The sequence below is a fragment of the Salvelinus alpinus genome, chromosome 5 (genome assembly GCF_045679555.1).
Source record: "Salvelinus alpinus chromosome 5, SLU_Salpinus.1, whole genome shotgun sequence".
NCBI classification, from domain to species: domain Eukaryota; kingdom Metazoa; phylum Chordata; class Actinopteri; order Salmoniformes; family Salmonidae; genus Salvelinus; species Salvelinus alpinus.
This window is the reverse complement of record NC_092090.1, coordinates 55,253,999-55,276,719: the sequence shown is the minus strand read 5'-3', so window position 1 is coordinate 55,276,719 and position 22,721 is coordinate 55,253,999. Positions and strand designations below refer to the sequence as shown.

At 42.7% G+C, this 22,721-nt stretch overlaps 2 protein-coding genes and 1 long non-coding RNA gene across 4 annotated transcripts in view; 1 reads left to right on the top strand and 2 right to left on the bottom strand.

Annotated features, from left to right (window-relative positions):
- Nucleotides 1-2,409: 2,409 nt before the first annotated feature.
- On the bottom strand, nt 2,410-8,628 carry LOC139575113 (nucleus accumbens-associated protein 2). Of its 2 annotated transcripts, none has more exons than XM_071400117.1 (6): nt 8,522-8,628; nt 7,296-8,140; nt 7,003-7,176; nt 4,201-4,306; nt 3,905-4,002; nt 2,410-3,778 (listed from the first exon to the last, which is right to left on the bottom strand). In XM_071400117.1, exons 2-6 carry the CDS (start codon nt 8,089-8,091, stop codon nt 3,213-3,215), a joined length of 1,740 nt encoding a protein of 579 aa, XP_071256218.1. In that variant the 5' UTR covers nt 8,092-8,140; nt 8,522-8,628; the 3' UTR covers nt 2,410-3,212. The 2 variants fall into 2 exon arrangements, with proteins under 2 accessions (XP_071256218.1, XP_071256219.1); XM_071400118.1 differs by having other exon boundaries at nt 7,587-8,140.
- Nucleotides 4,541-6,238, top strand: LOC139575117 (uncharacterized). Its single transcript, XR_011674896.1, has 2 exons — nt 4,541-5,536; nt 5,682-6,238. It is a non-coding gene; the product is annotated as an uncharacterized lncRNA (long non-coding RNA).
- Nucleotides 8,629-14,817: 6,189 nt separating the features above from the next.
- Nucleotides 14,818-22,721, bottom strand: part of qsox2 (quiescin Q6 sulfhydryl oxidase 2) — a 65,716-nt gene continuing 57,812 nt past the window's right edge. Inside the window, exons 10-12 of the mRNA XM_071400116.1 lie at nt 20,806-20,956; nt 20,399-20,587; nt 14,818-20,166 (exon numbers count right to left, since the gene is read on the bottom strand). Of these exons, the coding sequence (XP_071256217.1) occupies nt 19,670-20,166; nt 20,399-20,587; nt 20,806-20,956 (837 nt within the window). The 3' untranslated portion in view covers nt 14,818-19,669. The remainder of the gene's footprint in view (nt 20,167-20,398; nt 20,588-20,805; nt 20,957-22,721) is intronic.

Genomic DNA, 22,721 nt, shown 5'->3' with positions numbered 1-22,721 from the left:
AATTTGATTATCCCTTCCAACTTAGCTTGCGCTGTTTCCAGGTCATGGAGTCACACCTCTGTCGCATTGCTTGTCTTCTCCAGGCTTCCCATTTTAGAATAGGTATCCACTTTAGCAGTGAGCACAGCCAATGATTAAATTATCGGTTTTAATTGTAAGACGAGGGCAGAGGTAATCTCCTCACAAACAATCTCTCGTATAGTAGTGGCCAGCTCTTTTTGTTGCCTGGTGTTGAGAGCCGCCATGCTCCCACAGTTGAATTGTGGACGGAAAAATTCTAGCTGCTGTTGTCCTGGCACCACAATGCCGGTTCACTTACAACCTCCCTATAGACTGACTCGTCATTGTTGGTTACCAGGCCTACAATTGTGGTGTCGTGAGCAAACTTGATGGAGTTGGTGTCATGCAAAGCCACGCAGTCATGGGTGAATAGGAGGTACAGCAGATGGCTGAGGAGATACCCCTGAGGGTCCCCTGTGTTAAGAGTTAGTATAGAAGAGGTGTTGTTCCTGTGGTCTGCCCGCCAGGAAATCCAGGACCCAGTTGCAGATGGTGCTGTCCAGACCCAGTGCTCTGAGCTTGGTGTCAAGCTTGGAGGGAACAATAGTGTTGAATGCTGAACTGTAGTCAATGAACAGGATTCTCACATAGGTGTTCTTCTTGTCCAGATGTGTTAGGGCTGTGTGAATAGCGATGGAAATGGGATCTTCCGTGGATCTGTTGGAGCGGTAGGCAAATTGGCGTGGGTCCAGTGTGCCTGGCATGATGGCCTTGATGTGGGCCATGACCAGCCTCTCGAGGCACTTCATGATGACTGGGGTGAGTGAGACTGGTCGGTAGTCATTTGGGAATGTCACCTTGTTTTTCTTGGGCACTGGGACAATGGTAGTCTCCTTGAAGCAGGTGAGGACTACAGCCAGGGACAGGTTGAAGATGTCTGAGAAGACGCTCACCAGCTGGTCAGCACACACTCTGAGAATGCGGCCAGGGATGCCAACTGGTCTGGCGATTTTGTGAGTTTTCACTCTTTTGAGAGTTTTCTTCACGTCAGCCTCAGAGTGAAAGCATTACATTTACATTTAAGTCATTTAGCAGACGCTCTTATCCAGAGCGACTTACAAATTGGTGCATTCACCTTATGATATCCAGTGGAACAACCACTTTACAATAGTGCATCTAACTCTTTTAAGGGGGGGGGTTAGAAGGATTACTTTATCCTATCCTAGGTATTCCTTAAAGAGGTGGGGTTTCAGGTGTCTCCGGAAGGTGGTGATTGACTCCGCTGACCTGGCGTCGTGAGGGAGTTTGTTCCACCATTGGGGTGCCAGAGCAGCGAACAGTTTTGACTGGGCTGAGCGGGAACTGTACTTCCTCAGAGGTAGGGAGGCGAGCAGGCCAGAGGTGGATGAACGCAGTGCCCTTGTTTGTGTGTAGGGCCTGATCAGAGCCTGAAGGTACGGAGGTGCCGTTCCCCTCACAGCTCCGTAGGCAAGCACCATGGTCTTGTAGCGGATGCGAGCTTCAACTGGAAGCCAGTGGAGAGAGCGGAGGAGCGGGGTGACGTGAGAGAACTTGGGAAAGTTGAACACCAGACGGGCTGCGGCGTTCTGGATGAGTTGTAGGGGTTTAATGGCACAGGCAGGGAGCCCAGCCAACAGCGAGTTGCAGTAATCCAGACGGGAGATGACAAGTGCCTGGATTAGGACCTGCGCCGCTTCCTGCGTGAGGCAGGGTCGTACTCTGCGAATGTTGTAGAGCATGAACCTACAGGAACGGGTCACTTGGTTGTCCAGAGCAGCGAGTGTCTTCCTGGATTGCTCGGTATTGTTTGCCTCGAAGCGACCATAGAATGTGTTAAGCTCATCTGGGAGGGAGGCTTCGGTGGGCATCACAGAGCTAGATTTGCCTTTGTAGTCCGTGATAGTCTGTAGTCCTTGCCACGTGTCGCGAGTCTAAGTTGTCAAACATCAATTAAAGTTTGAGTCTGTAATGTCTTTTTGCGTCACTAATGGATTTGAGGAGCTCGTAACTGCTTGCTTTGTACGCATCGCGCCCCACCGAGTCATCAGGGTCCGTTCTGCTGACATTGAATGCTGCAGTATGGGCTCTGAGCATGGTACGGATATCTCTGTTGATCCAGGGTTTTTAGTTGGGGCATGTCCGGATTGCTATTGTGGGAACAATATCAACACATTTCCTAATGAAGCCTGTGATTGATGTGTATATTCCTCAATGTTGATGGATGAGTCCTGGGTGGATGAATCTTTCAACATATTCCAATCAGTAATATCAAAACAGTACTGGATATAAGGTAAAGAACAGATCAATCTCACTGGGGCTATACCTTCAATGCATCTCAGTGGACCGACAGTTTGAAGCTGATTAAAATAAAGGAATATAGAAGCAATATTGTGTGGCCTCCCCATGTTGTTATTGGTAATGTTTGTCTTATTCAGTGCCAACAGTTGATTATATAGATGAACATAATGTCACATCAGAGGTAATTAGGTGGAAGCAGAACAATTAGAAAACAGAAATCAATGAAGAAGCGTTGGTAGCACATTATTTTAAGGAACAGAAATGACTTGGTATTTTCTAGGAAATTGTGAGGTATTAATGGGTACTTTCTGCTACTTACTTCAAAAACCTTTAAACTATTGTTAACTACTTGGTACCAAATGGTGATGTGGTGCTACTTGCATTGAGCCTGAAATTAACAAATGTAGGTTATAGGTTATTAGAATTGTTTAATTACCATTTTACAATGCAATTTCTATGTAAAATACCAGGTAATTTCTGTACTGTAAAATAAAGTGGTACCGAACTTTTGGTAGAAGTAGTGAGCCATACATTATGACCAGTGGTGTAGTAGAGGGTAAATGCACATAAAAGCCAACCCTAGACCTCTGGTCTTGTAGGCTTTACAAGAGTACAAACTACAGACGACAACTAAAAACTCAACGGTTTTCCTCATTCGCCCCATGTCTGTTCACCCACCTTATCTATCAGCGAGTCCATCAGGTGCCACAGTAGTAGCATTCTTCTCTTCTTCTTCAGGGAATTATTATACTGCATTTCATTTTTCATCAGATTTCTTTTAAGTGCATGTCTGAACTGCTATTTCTGCGATGTTACATGCAGTAGAGTAGCCAAAGCTTAAATACACATACATAGACATATATAGATTGGTTGAGAAGAGGGATGTTAGGAGCTCACTGGTCATCTCCTAGCAACTTGTCCTCCTGCTGTCCTGTGTGTTTGGAGGAGGGGGAGCCCCCGGCCCCAGCCTTACCCTGTGTGCTGAGGGAGGGGACCTCAGCTGCTCTCTCCAAGCACTCAGAGAGGCGTTCAGTTCCTTGGCCTGCCTGGGCTCCTCGTTCTCCTCGCTCAGGCCCATGCTCTGTCTCGGACTCAGCCAGCTCTGCTGCTGCAGCCCCCTCCTCTGACCTGGTGGATCCCACAAACTGCAGGTGAGGTAGGAGAGTCTCTTTGCGGCTCTCGGCGTAGAGCTGCTGTTCTAGGGTCAGGTAGGACGACGTCAGGTGTCTGAAGTCCATTTCAAAGGGCAAGGCCGACGACAGCACACTTGTCTGGGATGACGCACAGGCCCTGGACTGCCCCTTGCAGGAGCTTCTGCTGCTCTCCTTGGTCTCCGGGAGCATGGACTGGATCTTGGGCAGCCAGCGCTTTCGCACACGCCGTGCGTTTGTGCACATGTCGGCTGCAATCACGTTCATCTCACTCTCTTTGAAATTAGGTGCAAAGTTCTGACAGTAGACTGCAAAAGAGAGGAAAGAGACAAGACAACACTGAAAGAAATGCATATTGTCAACTTTACATATAGTGTTGAGCCAAATTAATACAGTATGGAGTTTAACACCTGAGAAAACAGAAGGGCACCTACGTTTGACAGTGTTTAGGACTCGGTTGTCCAACGGTTTTCGACTGGGATCATTGGTGGAGGAGCGAATTCCAGTTCCACAGCTATTGGCCAGTGTGTTTCTATGTACACAATAGCATAATCAGTATCCATAGGGCTTTCCCTTTCTCCTTTCTATCATTTTCTCTACCTCCTCTCTCATTTTCTCTGTCTAAAATTACTAAATATGCTTTATAAAGAGCTAGTAGCCTACTGCCTAGGTCCAGAATCTGGCTACGGCAATATAGTTACAAATGCACTGTAGAATTTAACAGTCTAACCTGTCAAAGAAGGTGGCGAGCAGCCGACGCAGCAGCACTTTGTGCTTAATGCCAGCACACAAATGACAGTTCATCAACTGGCCACGAGTCATATATACACCAGAACCTGGGGAAAAGGACAGAGCAATGCTACTCACGTTCACATCCATGATGAAAACAATAAAATGGCGGGCCTCCCTAATGATCTCTATGTCCATGATAACGTCTCTGTATTGTATGATACAGTTGTAAAGAAGAAAATATACTGTCTGCATGTGAGGGCTTAGGTCTTTAACACTACAACAACCAATGGCCACTGACGTTTGATTTTGTAAATAAAAAATATCTGCCCCCCCAAAGAATAGCAACGTCCTGCTCCTTCCCTGACTTTTCCTAAATATTTATGTTTTACATTGCTCAGTTGTCAGAATTTTTAAATCACAAACAGAAAGGTATTTAGAGGCTGTTTACCTGTTGTTGTTTTTTCATATTTTTTTCTAACTTAAGGGGCCAAGAGAAATGTGCCGAAGGGTGTTGGTACAGAGGCTCTAATGCAACTCTCTCCTCACTGAATGAGTGTTGTCAATGGATGAATGGGTGATAGAAACCAGATAGAAACTGATAATTGTGCATGTCACTTCACAACTGAATTTGAATGAACTGAATGATGAGGAGGAAGGTGAAGAGGGTGATTGAATTTTAATGATCTGAATGACGAGGGAGAAGGGGTTTGAATTTAGAACAATAGTGTAATGATGATAAAGAATTGTGGGAGGTCTAATTATTTTATTATGAAAGCCTGGAAATTGTATAATCTCCCCTCAGAGAGTCAAATCAGAAACTAAGAACAACATACAATGTGTGTAGTTCACAATGGCAAGCCGAACCAAACGAATGGACACACTGACAGCATTGCATATTCTGTAGAATTTAGATGAGCTGGAATCGGATGGAGGATCGGATATTGAGCTTGAAATCAACGTTTCTGATGAAGATTATTCCTCTGATTCGAGACTCTGCCTCTGATGCCTGAGCCTCGCCGCAGCAAAACTAGAACAGGGCTAACTGAGACGGTGATCCAACCTGCCACAGTGAGACAGGAGTCTGGCAAAGAAAACTAGCCTGCTCGGAACAGTGAACAAACAGAGACTGGAGCTTCCGCCCTCTGCACAAAACAACATACCAGCGGAGCTTTACTCCACATCAGTGATGGAGAGTGGAAAAGCAACACTCACAGTGTACAGATGTAAAATAAATAAGAGTGTTTGCAATCCTCAGCACCATGCATCCCACTGTTGCCATCAGCAGTTACCAGAAGAAGAAATCGGAGACAGTGACAGACTACAATCGCACAAAGGTATGTAGCTCTGCCTTTCCATCTGCCATGCAACAAATATTTTCTCCTTTCATTATATTGTATTACGTTAATATTATTGATATTACTATTAGTTTTATTATACAAAATTCAAACCTTTTCTATTCTATTTGGTTTTATGCAATAGCTTGGTGTGGATGCACTCGTCCAGATGGCAAGACTGTACTCTGTAAAAGGAGGTACTTGCCGCTGGCCTGTTGCAGTGTCCTACAACGTGATCGACGTGGCTGCTATCAATGCGCACGTGTTGTACAAGCAATGCCTTGACAAGATAGTCAGCAGAGACTTCATCATGGATCTGGCATGTGAGCTTCGTGAGAACCACATGAACGCCAAGAAAGCAGCTACAGCCGCCAAGGCAGCAGCGCGTCCTGCTCTCCCTCTTCCCTACGCACCATAGCTCCCACTCGGGAAAAAGAGGACAATGTCAAATGATGTTTTTTTTTATATCTTGTCATTGATATATTTCCACAAATATTTCTTTGTAATTCATCCTTTACAATTGTTCATGCACTGGTGGTTCTATTTAGGAATATATCAAATCACTTCACCTGAGCACCTGACTGGTTATATTATTATATATTTTTGTTTTTTACTTTGTCAGAGAAGCTGTAACTGGACTGTAATACTTACTTTAACTATTACTAATCTAATCTACAAATAAAGTTGCTCAAATATATTGCACTAATGTTTTTATTGTAAGGGAAACGAAAATAGGCTGTATGCCTACATTTTTCACTAGGACTTTGTAGAATTATACAAAACATATCCTTGACTCTATCCAAACAAAAAACTGTTGTTTTTATATCTAGTCATATATATACTTCCACAAATATTTCTTCACGCAATTCATCCTTTACAATTATTCATGCACTGGTGCTTTTGTTTAGGAATACGGCAAATAATTTCACCTGCACAGCTGGATTTTTTGTTTCTACTTTGTCAAAAGAAGCTGTAACTGGACTGTAATACTTATTATAACTCTATTACTAATCAAATCTAGAAATAAAATGTATCAAATGTATTACACTAATGTTTTATTATAAAATAAATTAAAATAGGCTATACGTTTTTCAGTAGGACTTTGTAGGATTATCCAAAACATATCCTTCACACTATCTAAACAAATAACTATTGTTATATTTTTACATGGATATATTTCTATGAGTATTTCTTTATGCAATTTATCCTTTACAATATATTTTCAAGAGTTGGTGCTTATGTTTGCATACCTATGCACACCTATGTTTGCACACCTTGCAGGTTGATATTCATCTGATGCGGACGCTAAAGGGGATGCCCAGCAATGTTCTCTAGCGGGTACTTAAAGGCTGAAAAGCCCAGCGGTTCTAGTGTTAATTGAGTCAGTGCTTGAGGCGAGCTGAGATGCACCATAGACATACATATTATAGAGTGGCCTATATCAGGTGTCACTGCTTATGTCTTACCTCCCACCAGCTCCACCTTCTCCCCGGGATCCCCTTCTGTGTACAGGGTGGGGTGGCAGCGGTAGCCAATCTGGCTGATGAGACTGGGTGGCAGCGCCATCGTGTCCCTGCCGATCAGCACACAGCGCCTCTCAGTGGCCAGAGGTAGGGACAACACGTCCAACTTATCCTGCACTGGGGGAACAAGTGGAGGCAGAATTTCAATACCAGACAGTGTATTGTAAAGCTGAAGTTGTGTTCAAATGAGAACTACTGGTGCTTCTAAAAAGTAACACAGAGGATGGATCATTTACTGCTGTAGGAGTTGGTTGGGTGCCCATAATTCTGCCCATAAACCCCGTTTGTATTGCTGCTGCCGTAGAACTCCTCTTCAAACTCCTCCTCGTTGGGGTGGGAAGTGGGGCTGTCAGTGGCTGGGAGGCTGGAGGCCCCTGGGCTAGAGCGCTCCCCAGAGGCCATAGGGTACGACTGTACTCCGGGTACAATACCACTCCCTCCTGCCCTCATGTAACATTGAGCACTGCTCCTCGTGGCGTAGCCCTTGAGGCCCTTTGCTGTGTGCTCCTCACTCATTGGGGACTCACATCTTTCCTGCTTAATCCTACAAGTGGCCATTAGTGTGTCGCCTGGCAACAGGGCCGGATGGCTGTAGTTGGGGCTTGACGGTTCGAAGCCCAGATCCTCGGTGGTGGCCGTCTGGGAATCGCAGTGTGGAGAGTTGGCCTTTAGCATGAGATTCATCCTGCGCTCCACAATGTTCTGGATCTGGAGGTAGCCGGCCGTGTACATGAGCACGAGCTGTTCGCTGGCAGCCATGGTCAGCCTGCCCGTGTAGCAGAAGGAAAGGATCTGCTGGAAGCAGGACGGGGTGACCGAGGAGGGTAGTTCAAACATGCCCTGAGAGCTGCCGCTGAACAGGTCTCTGAAGTAGAGGCTGCTGGCGGCCAGCACGGCGCGGTGGGCCTTAAAGGACTGGCCGTTGACCATGACGGCCACATCACAGTACTGGCCCTGCAGGCGCTGCTCGTTCAGACTCTCCAGCACAGAGCTGCCAAAGTTGGGGATCTCCACATGCAGGAGCTGGGACATTATGATGAGAGCAGGTCTTCACTGGAGACAGGACCGGCTGAAAGGGCATCTGCCGACAAAGACAGATAGAAAGAGGAGATGGAGAAAAAAGTTATCCAGCTTCAGACAATACAACATGCATATTAATATGCTATTTAAAAAAGAGTAAGAGTTCACAGTATCTTTGCAACTATTTCCAACAAAACATGTCAGTAAGCTAACATTTATTTTCCAGAACTTATATTCATGATTGTTAATACAGAGGAATGAGATACAAGTTTTGAACTGCTCTGCATATGCTTTCAGGTATTCAATAGACTGTACTAACTGTTACCTGCACAGAAAGTCAGCCAACACTCATCCTTCTATTACAAACAGTCTCTAACCTGTACTGTACAGTCCTCTCTAAACAAGTCAAACATACATTCAGATAAAAGATAAGGTTGCCCACCAGAAAGAACAGAAGCACTCCAATTCTCTCCTTCTCCATTCGAGACTGAGGTGGTAGAAGAGGGTGAGGTTCTCTATGCACAATCAATGCAACGTCTAGCGTATGTGTCACAGGGAAAGGGGGGTAGGCTATAGACACAGACAGAGGAAGGGAGGGTGTGAGACGGAGAGGAGGAGTCATTTAAGGACATAGAGAGAGCTAATGCGGATAACTGCCCTGCAGAGGGTGACTGTGTACTATAGAGCTGGGAAATGGAGACATGTATTACATACCTCATCTGTTTCAGAGATTAATAAGACGGAAGATTGATTGTTACTGAGACCGTCTAAAATACAGAAGACAGATAAAGAGCTCCGGCATACGGGTTGTCACGCACACTATGGTATAATACTGTCGACTTATGTTCTTTACAGTAGATGATCTACACTGTGTGATCAGACAGCCTGTGTGCCAAGACTTGGGCAAATGCACAGCGCTGCAATGCAGTGCCTGTCCCAACTTGGCATGCTGAGTACATAGTGTGCATACTGCGTCTATGTGCCAACTAGGAGCCAGACACACAGGGCACTGCACACAAATGACTACTCGTCTGTGATTAAAGAAAGAGCTGGATGTGCCTGTTATTTCTTATAATATGGCAAGGATAACTCATAGGTTATGGAGGATAAGTGGGTATTATCCAATACTGCTAGGATTATTGTCTAAAGACTATATTGAAAAGGATATTCTTGCAATTAAAGAATGAGGAAGGGCATGAAAACTTGATTTTGAATCTCAGCTTCTGATTATCTAGCCAGCATTAATGTAGGATTTGTACTGCAGTGATAATCTAATGATTATCTGCAGATGTGATGTTAGTAGTGGACTGATTAACAATAATATGTATTTTTCTAATGAATTGACACCCCTCCAAACATAGGCTAGAGAGGTAAAAGGATTTTGATATATTAAAAGGCACAATCTGTAATTTCAACAGCCTGCCCCTGCCACTGTAAATTAATAGAGCTAAGGAAATGTAACCGCTTTTAGATTCATTTGGAGCTATGGATACAACACCGACATCATAGTTTTAAACATGGTGGGGCAATTGTAAAGTGCTATTGCGTGTCAGCGCCAGATTTCTAACAGTGGTCACAACCGGAGATCCCCATAGCTTCACAATGAGCTAATAACAATCTTGATTGCACATAAACAAGAAAGGGTAACAACTTTACAATAAGGTTCCATTTGTAAAGGGTAAAGGGTTTGTAATTATGTCATTTACTGTTAATTAATCATTTGTAAATGCCTTATCAGCCATTAATAAATGGGTTATAACAAATTGGTAAAAACAGCCAGTCAGTGCTTGCCAAATAGTGAGCCACTATTTACCTCCAACTATTAACCATTTATAAATGCACTTACAAATGCGTATAATATTGAATGCTTATGTACTGTATCATGCAAACTTTTTTCCAATGGTTGCACAGTTAAACAATAGTTATTTTCTCACTTTGGGTGTGATGCATTGTTGCTCTGTTCCAGGAACAGAAATGGTTGGTTTCAGACCAATGGTCAACTCCCATGATGTGTCTTACATCTGAAACCCTGATGATACATTGGTACACTTATTTATTCCAGGAATGAACTCTTTATCTCAAGATCTCAAGTCATATTATTGGTGTGGTTTGCGGGTTTCTGTAAAAATTCCCTGTGAAACACGCTTGAAATAAAGAAGACCTGGAACGTGCCCAGAATGTTGATGACACTGACATCATGTGACAGTGCGTCGTGAAGAATCATGATGGACGAGGTTATGAGAAGTGTGCAAAGACCAGAGAGAAGAGATTGCGCAAAAGAAACGTGCACTAGATACCCATTTTCACACAGGAGAAATTCTCTATGTAATTTGTTTCACTTTTGAATACAGAAGTTCTGCTGTATAATTTAGCATGCTGCTCAGCTAGCTAACGTTTGCTAGCACTAGCTAGGAAATATTAACCACAAATAGATATTTCACTGGAATGCATTTCAATTAACAGGTGTGCCTTCTTAAAAGTTAATTTGTGGAATGTCTGTTCCTTCTTTATGCGTTTGAGCCAATCAGTTGTGTTGTGACAAGGTATGGGGTGATATACAGAAGATAGCCCTATTTGGTAAAAGACGAAGTCCATATTATGGCAAGAACAGCTCAAATAAGCAAAGAGAAACGACAGTCCTTCATTACTTTAAGACATGAAGGTCAGTCAATCAGGAAAATTTCAAGAATTTTGAAAGTTTCTTCAAGTGCAGTCACAAAAACCATCAAGCACTATGATGAAACTGGCTCACATGAGGACCGCCACAGGAATGGAAGAACCAGAGTTAACTCTGCTGCAGAGGATAAGTTCATTAGAGTTAGCAGACTCAGAAATTGCAGGTGGAAATGTGTCCTTTGATCTGGAGTCCAAATTGGAGATTTTTGATTCCAACCGCCATGTCTTTGTGAGACGCGGTGTGGGTGAACGGATGATCTCTGCATGTGTATTTCTGACCATAAAGCATGGAGGAGGTGTTATGGTGTGGGGGTGCTTTGCTGGTGACACTGTCTGTGATTTATTTAGAATTCAAGGCACACTTAACCAGCATGGCTACCACAGCATTCTTCAGCGATACACCATCCCATCTGGTTTGGGCTTAGTGGGACTATCATTTGTTTTTCAACAGGATAATGACCCAACACACCTCCAGGCTGTGTAAGGGCTATTTTACCAGGAAGGAGAGTGATGGAGTGTTGCATCAGATAGGTGGTTTGGGATGAGTCGGACAGCAGAGTGAAGGAAAAGCAGCCAACAAGTGCTCAGCATATGTGGGAACTCATTCAAGACTGTTGGAAAAGCATTCCAGGTGAAGCTGGTTCAGAGAACGCCAAGTGCAAAGCTTTCATCAAGGCAAAGGGTAGCTACTTTAAAGAATCTGAAATATAAAATCTATTTTGATTTGTTTAACACTTTTTTGTTTACTACATGATTCCATGTGTTATTTCACAGTTTTGATGTCTTCACTGTTATTCTACAATGTAGAAAATAGTTCAAATAAAGAATAACCCTGGAATGAGTATGTGTTCTAACATTTTTGACCAGTAGTGTATATACATTTTGGTAACTCCTTTATGTTTGTAGTTCTGTCACTTTAAAATAAGGTACACTCAGAGCTTAGACATACAGTACTCATAGGCAGTATTTGGTACTCATCACTACATACATGTGAGAAGATTCAACACTTTATTAAACATGTTCAGTCAATGAATGGTGGGTATGAAGACCAAAACGTTCAACGTTGTGAGAGGATACCTCCATTGTTTCCCCAACCGAAGGTATTAGTTACCATTTCACACCAGCACATTCACCATACTTGGACTATCACAGAGATGTGATGTTGATTGAGTAATGTCCTTGATGTAAATTTGGCCAGGGCATCAGGGTTTCAAAGGTCGGTCAAGACACATCATGAAAACCAACCTCTTCAGTTCCTGGGTTAGAGCAACAATGCATCACACCTAAAAAGGGAGACATTAACTATTCAGCTACTGAAAATAAGGTTGCATGATGCTACGGAAGGGTTCAACTTATAAGCATTTGTAAGTGCATTTATAAATGGTTAATAACAGGAGGTAAATATTGTTTCTGTATTTGTATTTATTATGGATCCCCATTAGCTTCCAAGGCAGCAGGTACTCTTCCTGGGGTGCAGCAACATAAGACAGTTACATACAGTTTAAGTACTACATGACATTACATAACACCTTACCCAACACATTTAGTGTGTTCCCTCAGGTCACCACCACAAATTTATAATACAACATCCATGTGCACGTGTGTGTAGAGTTTGTGTCTTATCTTGTGTATGTCTGTGCCTGGGGATTGTGAAGAGACCTTTGGTGGCATGTCTTGTGGGGTATGCATCGGTGTCCATATGCTAGTAGTTTAAACTGACACCTCGGTGCATTCAGCATGTCAACACTTCTTAGAAAAACAAGTAATGATTTAGTATCTCCTCCACTTTGAGCAATGAGAGATTTACATGCATATCATTAATGTTACCTCTCTGTGTACATTTAATGGCCAGCCATGCTGCCCTGTTCTGAGCAAATTGTAATTTTCCGAGGTCCCTCCTTGTGGCACCTGACCACACGACTGAACAGTAGTCCAGGTGCGACAAAACTAGAGCCTGTAGGACCTGCCTTGTTGATAGTGTTGTTAAGAAGGCAGCGTGCGCTTTATTATGGACAGATTTATCCCATTTTAGCTACTGTTGTATCAACATGTTTTGACCGTGACAGTTAACAATCCAGGGTTAATCCAAGTAGTTTATTCACCTCAACTTGCTCAATTTCCACATTATTTAGTACAATATTTAGTTGAGGTTTATGGTTTAGTGAATGATTTGTCCCAACAACAATGCTTTAAGTTTTGGAAATATTTAGGACTAACTTATTCCTTGCCACCCATTCTGAAACTAACTGCTGCTGCAGTTTGTTGAGTGTTGCAGTCATTTCACTCACTGTGGTGACGTGTATAGTGTTGAGTCATCCGCATGCATAGCCACACTGGCTTTACTCAAGGCCAGGGGCATGTCATTAGTAAAGATTTTTTAAAGTATGTGTGCCTAGACAGCTGCCCTGGGGAATTCGTGATTATACATGGATTATGTTGAAGAGGCTCCCATTAAAGAACACACTCTGTGTTCTATTAGACAGTTAACTCTTTATCCACAATATAGGATGGGGTGTAAAGCCATAACATCTACGTTTTTCCATTGGCAGACTATGATCGATAATATAAAAAGCCGCACCGCAATCTAACAAAACAGCTCCCATAATCTTTTTATCATCAATTTCACTCAGCCAATCTTTAGTCATTTGTGTAAGTGCTGTGCTTGAATGTCCTTCCCTATAAGCGTGCTGAAAGTCTGGCAATTTGTTTACAGTAAAAAAGCATTGTATTTGGTCACACAATTTTTTCCACAAGATTACTAAGGGTTCGTAACAGGCTGATTGGTCGGCTATTTGAGCCAGTAAAGGGGGCTTTACTATTCTTGCTTAGCGGAAAAACTTTTGCTTCCCTCCAGGCACACACTATCAAGTAGGCTTCAATTGAAGATATGGCAAATTGGAGTGGCAATACCGTCTGCTATTATCCTCAGTAACTTTCCATCCAAGTTGTCAGACCCCAGTGGCTTGTCATTGTTACAGACAATTTTTTTTCACACTAACAATTTACAAAATTCAAATTTCATAATTTGATCAGTTATACTTATGCATGTCATGCCTAAATTTGCTAATCTTGCCAAAGGAAAAAATCATTAAAGTAATTGGCAATATCAGTGGGTTTTGTGAAGAATGAGCCATCTATTTAATGAAAGGAGATGAATTTGCATTTTGCCAAAATGTTAAGGTGCTCCAAATCTTATCATTCTTTATGTAATTTATCTTTGTTTCATAGCGTAGGTTCTTCTTTTAATTCAGTTTAGTCACATGATTTCTCAATTTGCAGTACATTTGCCAATCGGTACTGCAGCCAGACTTTTTTGCCATTCCTTTTGTTATTTACACAGATTATTTCACTTATAATTAAGTCACTGTATCACAATTCCAGTGGGTCAGAAGTTTACATACACTAAGTTGACTGTGTCTTTAAACAGCTTGGAAAATTCCAGAAAATATGTCATGGCTTTAGAAGCTTCTGATAGGCGAATTGTCCTGTACTCATGCTCCTGGATAGCACAACATTTTTGCTTCAGGATCTGAGACATTTCTCACCATTGAGCTGCCCAATACAACGGCCAGGGAAAGGAATGGAGAAATCCTCCTATTCCTACCCCTTACACAATTTGTTGAACCTTTCACCGGCCCACGAGAAGCAGGATAGCGTAAGCTCGCTGCTCCCGGCGATAGGTCCAGACCTCCCATAGCAGGCAGTGCGCGGTCAGATCCAGAGAGTGGCCAAACTCGACAATGAAACCGCTGCCGTAGTCAGTGTAGTTGGAGTCAGCACTGCCGTCGCAGATGCATGCAATCCCAGCGATGAAGGCACAGGTAGATCTGGCACCAGTGCAGCGAAACTATTCCTTAAATCAATCTGCTCCGAATCTCTCGCAGTCAAGCCTGTCCGTTTAGCAGCATGCCGCTGTTCTCCGTCTACTTCATTACAGGATTGAGGAGAGGTAGATAGAAACGACTTCCATGGCAGGCAAGTTCCAGGTAGCAAAGGCCATTTGGATAGGGACAGATGACAAGGCGGGCAAACACTTACCAGTTATTGCACTATTTTGACCAATGTGATATAACCGTTTATTAATGGTTTATAATGCATTTACAAATTATTAACTGTTAATGGAATTATAACACCCTTTACAAATTGAACCTTATTGTAAAGTATTAACAAAGGTAAACAAAAAATAACCAGGAGATGGTGAGGCAATTGTAACCTGTGACAGATTGTAAGGTGCCTATCAAGGTTGCTACAATATTAAAGATCCTGAGAATTAAAATATTTGAATAAAATTGCCGCCACCTCATTCTATTTTTCAGCATTTCCTTGTACAGTAACTAATCACGGCCTATCTCACGTTGACGATAGATTGAACTGCACTCACGCTGCATTGACTTCAACGTATTTTAAAAAGACAGACAATCGCATCCGACATTCTGTAGGGTGAATGTGAGGCAATATTACAGTCAGGCAACTGTCATTCTCCAATCTTCTAATATTACTGTATTGTACACAAGTAAAAAGCAATTTACTCAAAATGAAATTTGTTTTTACACAAATGTACGCACTCAAAGAAAATCATAACTATAAATATTTTTAACTCGAATGGGGCATAAGGTAAAGATGAACACAATCGCTATCTACTTGGGGCTGTTCCAGGCTCAATGAGACAGCCAGTGATTTGTACCAAATCATCTTAAATAACTTATTTTCGAGAAATATACTTGAAATTGGCATGGTATAATTGACTCGTCAAACAACAATACATATTCAAGTTTAGCTTAAATCAGAAAATCAAGAGTTAATTTGACTATCAAAGTTAGCTGGCTTTCTGGAACACTCCACCAGCGTTGTGGTTGTTTGCAGGTAGGCCTAAATGCTTGCTGCTTGCTGGACAACAACCTCTTCTCAAGTCTAAACGGGATCCTGGGACGTCCCCACACTGACGTCACACCATTGCCGTAAAAAATGTCAACAGTTAATGTAAGGGTTAAGGTTAGGTAAGGGTAGTAGTTACGGTAGGGACGTCCCACGGATCCCTGATAGCACTAACCAATCTGGGTTGGTCCTGAATATGTGAATATTTACCGTGTTAAATTATACTTAACAGTGGTTGGGCCAGTATCACTAGCGTTTCAGAGTTTTTATAATGCCAGATTTTTTATTATTCAAACAAAGTACAATTTCAAATGATCCATTATCAACTCTTGAAAATAAATGAAAAAATAAGAATGCACGGAGACCAAAAATAAATGAAATAGTAAGAAATATAAATTAAATGCAGTAGAGTAAAAATAAAAATAAACATTAAAATCAATGATTTCCAGCAGCGAGAACACACACTAGAAGTAACAAACAAATTAACACTTATTTACATAATTGAAATGTTATATTTTCCAGTTAGATCAGATCCTGGCGACAATCTGACTGAGATAAATTTTATAGCAAATTGTACAATTAATTGAGTTGCAAGTCTTCAAGTAAGCTTTGTCTATGTTTATGTGGCATAACATGATTTATTTCACAGAATTGATCAGGGAAGTCAATCCACACTTAAAATGTTCAAGTATCGGGGGATACCACCAATCTATTGTGAATTCAAAGTTCCAATACAGTTACTTTTGGCAAAAAAATTTATTATCAAGGACCAGCACCTGGAACAAAACATAAAGGTTCTATTCACAATATTGTAGACCATTCTATTTTCAGAAGCACTAAGTCTAACTTGGTTCAGAGCTACAGTAAGTGCTTCCATTCATACCTGCATATCACATGCATTATAGACATTCATTCTCAAATTACAGTAACATTGCAGTTACCTGAAAAACGTGCCCAATTTCAGATATAGAAACATACAACATTTCATAAAACCAGAATACAGATTAGCAATTTTGTGACTCAATGCTATTTACTCAATCATGTCACCATCGGACAAGTTTCTATCCAATGTTTGTCATTTTACGCATCAAATAAATCAATTTTAAGTAGAGAAATAAGCTTTTCAAAGAAAATGAACAATAATGCATGGGCAGATGAATCATCAGATCAACTTTTATTAACACAAGGACATTTGAGTAATATTGGGTGTCAGTTTTGTTCGTGTAATGCACTATGACCTATACATTCTGAAGATAACTGGCTACAGCCCTATTTGTAGTACATTACATGACCAAAAGTATGCTCGTTGAACATCTCATTCTAAAATCATGGGCATTAATATGGAGTTGGTCCCTCCTTTGCTGCTATAACAGTCTCCACTCTTCTGGGAAGGATTTCCACTAGATGTTGGAACATTGCTGCAGAGACTTGGTTCCATTCAGCCACAAGAGCACTAGTGAGGTCGGGCCCTGATGTTGGGCGATTAGTCCTGGCTCGCATTCAGCATTCCAATTCATTCCAAAGGTGTTCGATGGGGTTGAGGTCAGGGCTCTTTGCAAGGCATTTCATTTCTTCCACACCTATCTCGACAAACCATTTATGTATGGACCTCGCTTTGTGCACAGGGGCATTATCATTCTGAAACAGGAAAGGGCCTTCCCCAAACTGTTGCCACAAAGTTGGAAGCACATAAACATCTAGAATGTCATTGAACGCTGTAGCATGAAGATTTCCCTTCATTGGAACGAAGGGGCCTAGACCGAACCATGAAGAACAGCCCCAAGCCATTATGCCTCCCCCACCAAACTTTACAGTTGGCACTATGCATTGGGGGAGGTAGCATTCTCCTGGCACCCACCAAACCCAGATTCAGCCAACAGACGGTGAAGAGTGATTCATCACTCCAGAGAAAGCGTTTCCACTGCACCAGAGTCCAATGGTGGCAAGATTTACACCACTCCAGCCGATGCTTGGCATTGCGCATGGTGATCTTAGGCTTATGTGCGGCTGCTTGGCCATGGAAACCCATTTCATGAAGCATCCGACGAACAGTTCTTGTGCTGACGTTGCTTACAGAGGCAGTTTTGAACTCGGTAGTGAGTGTTGCAACCGAGGACAGACAATTTTTACGCACTACATCACTCGGCGGTCCTGTTCTGTGCGCTTGTGTGCCCTACCACTTTGCAGCTGAGCCGTTGTTTCTCCTAGACGTTTCCACTTCAGAATAACAGCACTTACAGTTGACCTTGGCAGCTCTAGCAGGGCAGAAATTTGATGAACTGATTTGTTGGAAAGGTGGCATCCTATGACGGTGCAACGTTGAAAGTCACTGAGCTCTTCAGTAAGGCCATTCCACTGCCAATGGCGATTATATGGCTGTGTGCTCGATTTTATACACCTGTCAGAAACAAGTGTCGATGAAATAGCCGAATGCACACATTTTAAGGGATGTCCACATACTTTTGTATATACACTACTGTTAAAAAGTTTGGGGTCACTTAGAAATATCATTTTTTAAAGAAAAGCTCATTTTTTGTCCATTAAAATAACATACAATTGATCCGAAATATTGTAAATGAGAATTGTAGCTGGAAACGGCTGCCTAGAAGGTCAGCATCTTCACTGTTGAGACTGGTGTTTTACGGGTACTATTTAATGAAGCTGCCAGTTGAGGACTTGTGAGGCGTCTGTTTCTCAAACTAGACACTAACTTACTTGTCCTCTTGCTCAGTTGTGCACCGTGGCCTCCCACTCTTTCTATTCTAGTTAGAGACAGTTTGCACTGTTCTGTGATGGGAGTAGTACACAGCGTTGTACGAGATCTTCAGTTTCTTGGCAATTTCTCGCATGGAATAACCTTAATTTCTCAGAACAAGAATAGACTGATGAGTTTCAGAAGAAAGTACTTTGTTTCTGGCCATTTTGAGCCTGTAATCGAACCCACAAATGCTGATGCTCCAGATACTCAACTAGTCTAAAGAAGGCCGGTTTTATTACTTCTTTAAAATCAGCACAACAGTTTTCAGCTGTGCTAACATAATCACAAAAGGGTTTTCTAATGATCAATTAGCCCTTTAAAATTATAAACTTGGATTAGCTAATACAACGTGCCATTGGAACACAGGAGTGATGGTTGCTGATAATGGGCCTCTGTATGCCTATGTAGATATTCCATAATAAAAATTTAAAAAAAGCAGTTTCCAGCTACAATAGTCATTTACAATATTAACAATGTCGACACTATTTCCGAACAATTTGATGTTATTTTAAACGGACAAAAAAAAGTGTATTTTCTTTTAAAAACAAGGACATTTTTAAGTGACCCCAAACTTTTTAACGGTAGTGTATAGTGTATTATACCACATACTATCTTGACTAGAATGAATGATGAAATCACGTTAAGGCCACCTAGGGTCTGGGAGAATACAGAGGACTTCAAATGCACACCAAGTATTTAGACAACAAGCACTTAGGTAAAATAAGGCTGTACTTGCTCCTCTCTTTCTCATGGTTATGGGCCAACATTAATAGGTTGTAATAAGTGATCTCCTTGATAGGTCTGGAAAATAATACATTGAGGTTGAAATCATAAATTCACACAGTAAGATTTTAGTAGTAGTCAATACAAATATTCCAGAGGTTCATCTTAGTCCATTAAAACATGACCAATACCGTTGAATTAGATAGAAAGATATAAAAAACACTTGATTAATTGGACTCTGTCATGGTTTTACACTATTTACAATTCCTTACCATCATAGCTAAGAGACATTGTATTGGGAATGAATTGTGTACAGTCAAGTCCTTCCCCCATGACAATGTTATGGGGTTCTGTTATGGGGACTAAAACTTTTTCAACCATCCACTATTGTAAAATACTTGATCTGGAGACTGTTTCTTCACAGCAAATATTATACAAAACATAAACAAATAAATAAAAAATGCAACCTTCTAATCTACATTTAAAAAGGAAAACTCAATTCCAAAAAAAACAAAACTCTTTTCTCAGTCAAATGTGCAGACCTGGACCAGTAGACTGCTATACATATGGACGATTATAGCGGATCTTCCACCTTTTGGAGCGGACTCGGAAAAAGAAGAACATGACCATGAGAAAGACACAGGACAAAGCGTAGAGCACAACACACAGACTCATGTCCACACTGGAGAAGCCCAGACCCAGGAAGCTCATCCCCGGCCTGGTCTCCCTGTGGGCCCCTGTGCCCGCCTGCCCTGCTCCCTCCACGTCACTCTGCTTGGCGTGGAGTAGGGAGCTCTCAGGGGCCACGGTCTTTTCCTGTGTGGCTTTAATGGGCTTGTTGTCAGGAGATCCGAGGGCCTCCTGGTTTGGATCATGCTGACTGCTGTACATGTGTTTGGGGGAGATATTGGCGGCCCCGTAGTGCTGCTTGAGGAACATGAGCACCTTGTCTTCGTTCCACACGTGGATGCCATCCTGCTCCTCATGGCAGGTGGGGCAGAGGTCCGGGCTGGGCCACTGGGTCTTGGGGAAGTGAGGGTCTTCACTCATTGTTCCTACAGAGAGAACACAGGGTCAATAACACAGGTATAACACCAGGTCAAGTTATTGTTGGCCCAAGTCGAGACCAGTCATTTTGACCGGCCTACTCAATTCTAACACACGTTGCTTACTAACCTATACCACAGTATATATCTACTATACGGATTATATACTTCTAATGACAGTATATTCTCCAGGTTAGGTTTGAGATCTCAAACGATGCCGATATAGAGGTAGGTTCCCCACCTGCGAGGCGTCCATTGACCTGGTTGTGTTTCCTCCAGAGCCACAGTACCGCCTGGTCAACAGACTTCACCTGGGGCAGAGACGCCACGGCCATCTCCTCAAAGTGCTTCCCACACTCCTGGCAGCCGAAGAAGTTCACAATGTACTTGCGCATTGTCTGCAGCACTGCCTTGGGATTCTCCTCCAGGCCTGGTGGGACAGAAGGGAGGAGGTCAGGGGAACGAGAGAGAAGCACAGTCGATTTCTTGACAAGGCACACATTTCATAATCATCCCACAGTTGAGATATTCATGATGGTACCAATCGTGATGTTGTCATCTATTTTCGAAGGTGTGCAGTATTGCTATGACATGGATGTTTCTTAATTACACCAGTATTTTGCTGCATGTATATGCATGCGTACGTACCGGTGTTGGCCAATGCGTCGGGCCGGCTGGCCGCCTGGACGGTCAGCACATGGAACAGGGTCCACAGTGAACAGGGGTAGCCCCTCAGTCCGACTCTGCTTCCCTGGCAACCCACCCATTGCAGCTGGTCACTCAGGAACATCCCTGAAATCTGAAGGTGGTCAGGGAGAGAGTCAGAAAAACTCACTACTAAGCCAGAGTAGATCAGGGGACTGAACCAAACTGGTCTGTCACAAGCTGCCAGTTTTGGTAATGCAGTTCGCGAAATGTGGACCAAGGTTTTTCCATCTACCACATACTGTATTATTAAGGCTGTAATGACATGTGTATTTGAACAGGACCGTCTACTATGGGCCATCGGTTCACTGGATGTGCTATGCATGAGGTGAACTAAATTACTTTTGAACAATGTGCCAATTAGGAACATGGAGAAAAAAAAAATTCTGCCAAGGCGCATGTACTACAGCTGTCCACAATACATTTTTCTCAGCCAGCAAGATGAGTGATGTTACAGAACAGCAAAATCAGACATCCCCAGAGAGGGAGGCTAAACTATTCCACTGGTAATCCTCCGGAGGCGCTTTCAAGTTGCTAGTCCCACATGGAGAAACTTGCATTCTGATAAACCCAGTCATTGCAAAACATTTCTAAATGCAATCATGGTAAAAAACAGTTGAAGAAAAAGAGAGCCCCTCAATTTATGAGCCCGACATGACGCCAATGCACTTAAACTATTCCAGTAGAAATTGAAATTAGGCCAGCAGATCTTGGGTCAGGGCAGTGAGGAAAAAAGTTAACAGTGATATACAGTGCATTCGGGAAAGTATTCAGACCCCTTGACTTCTTCCACATTTTGTTACGTTACAGCCTTATTCTAAAATCGATTAAATACTTTCCCCCCTTATCAATCTACACACAATACCCAATAATGACAAAGCTAAGACATGTTTTTAGATTTTTTTGCTGAAATATGACATTTACATAACTATTCAGACTCTTTACACAGTACTTTGCTGAAGCACCTTTGGCAGCGAATACAGTCTTGAGTATTCTTGGGTATGACGCTACAAGCTTAGCACACCTGTATTTGGGGAGTTTTTCCCCATTCTTCTCTGCAGATCCTCTCAAGCTCTGTCAGGTTGGATGGGGAGTGTCGCTGCACAGCTATTTTCAGGTCTCTCCAGAGATGTTCGATCGGGTTCAAGTCTGGCCTCTGGCTGGGAAACTCAAGGACATTCAGAGACGTGTCCTGAAGCCACTCCTGCTTTGTCTTGGCTTTGTGTTTAGGGACATTGTCCTGTTAGAAGGTGACCCTTGACCCAGTCTGGGGTCCTGAGCGCTCTGGAGCAGGTTTTCATCAAGGATCTTTCTGTACTTTGCTCTGTTCATCTTTCCCTCGATCCTGACTATTCTCCCAGTCCCTGCCAATGAAAAACATCTCCACAGCATGATCCTGCCACCACCATGCTTCACCGTAGGATGGTGCTAGGATTCCTCCAGATGTGACACTTTCATCAGACCAGAGAATCTTGTTTCTCGTGTTCTGAGAGTCCTTCATGTGCCTTTTGGCAAACTCCAAGCGGGCTGTCATGTGCCTTTTTACTGAGGGGTGGCTTCCGTCTATAAACTCTACCATAAAGGACTGATTGGTGGAGTGCTGCAGAAATGGTTGTCCTTCTGGAAGGTTCTCCTATCTCCACAGAGGAACTCTGGGGCTCTGTCAGAGTGACCATCGGGTTCTTGGCCATCTCCCTGACCAAGGCCCTTTCCCCCCCCCCAATTGCTCTGTTTGGCCGTGCGGCCAGCTCTAGGAAGAGTCTTGGTGGTTACCAACTTCTTCCATTTAACAATGATGGAGGCCACTGTGTTCTTGGGGACCTTCAATGTTTGGTACCTTCAATGTTTGGTAGATCACC

Coding starts and splice junctions, on each gene's coding strand:
- LOC139575113 (XM_071400117.1), bottom strand. CDS start 8,091: ATGTCCCAGCTCCTGCATGTGGAGATCCCCAACTTTGGCAGCTCTGTG. Junction 7,177..7,295: donor CCCAACCAACTCCTACAGCA/GTAAATGATCCA, acceptor TTGTTCCCCCAG/TGCAGGATAAGTTGGACGTG. Junction 4,307..7,002: donor GAAGGTGGAGCTGGTGGGAG/GTAAGACATAAG, acceptor CCTTTTCCCCAG/GTTCTGGTGTATATATGACT.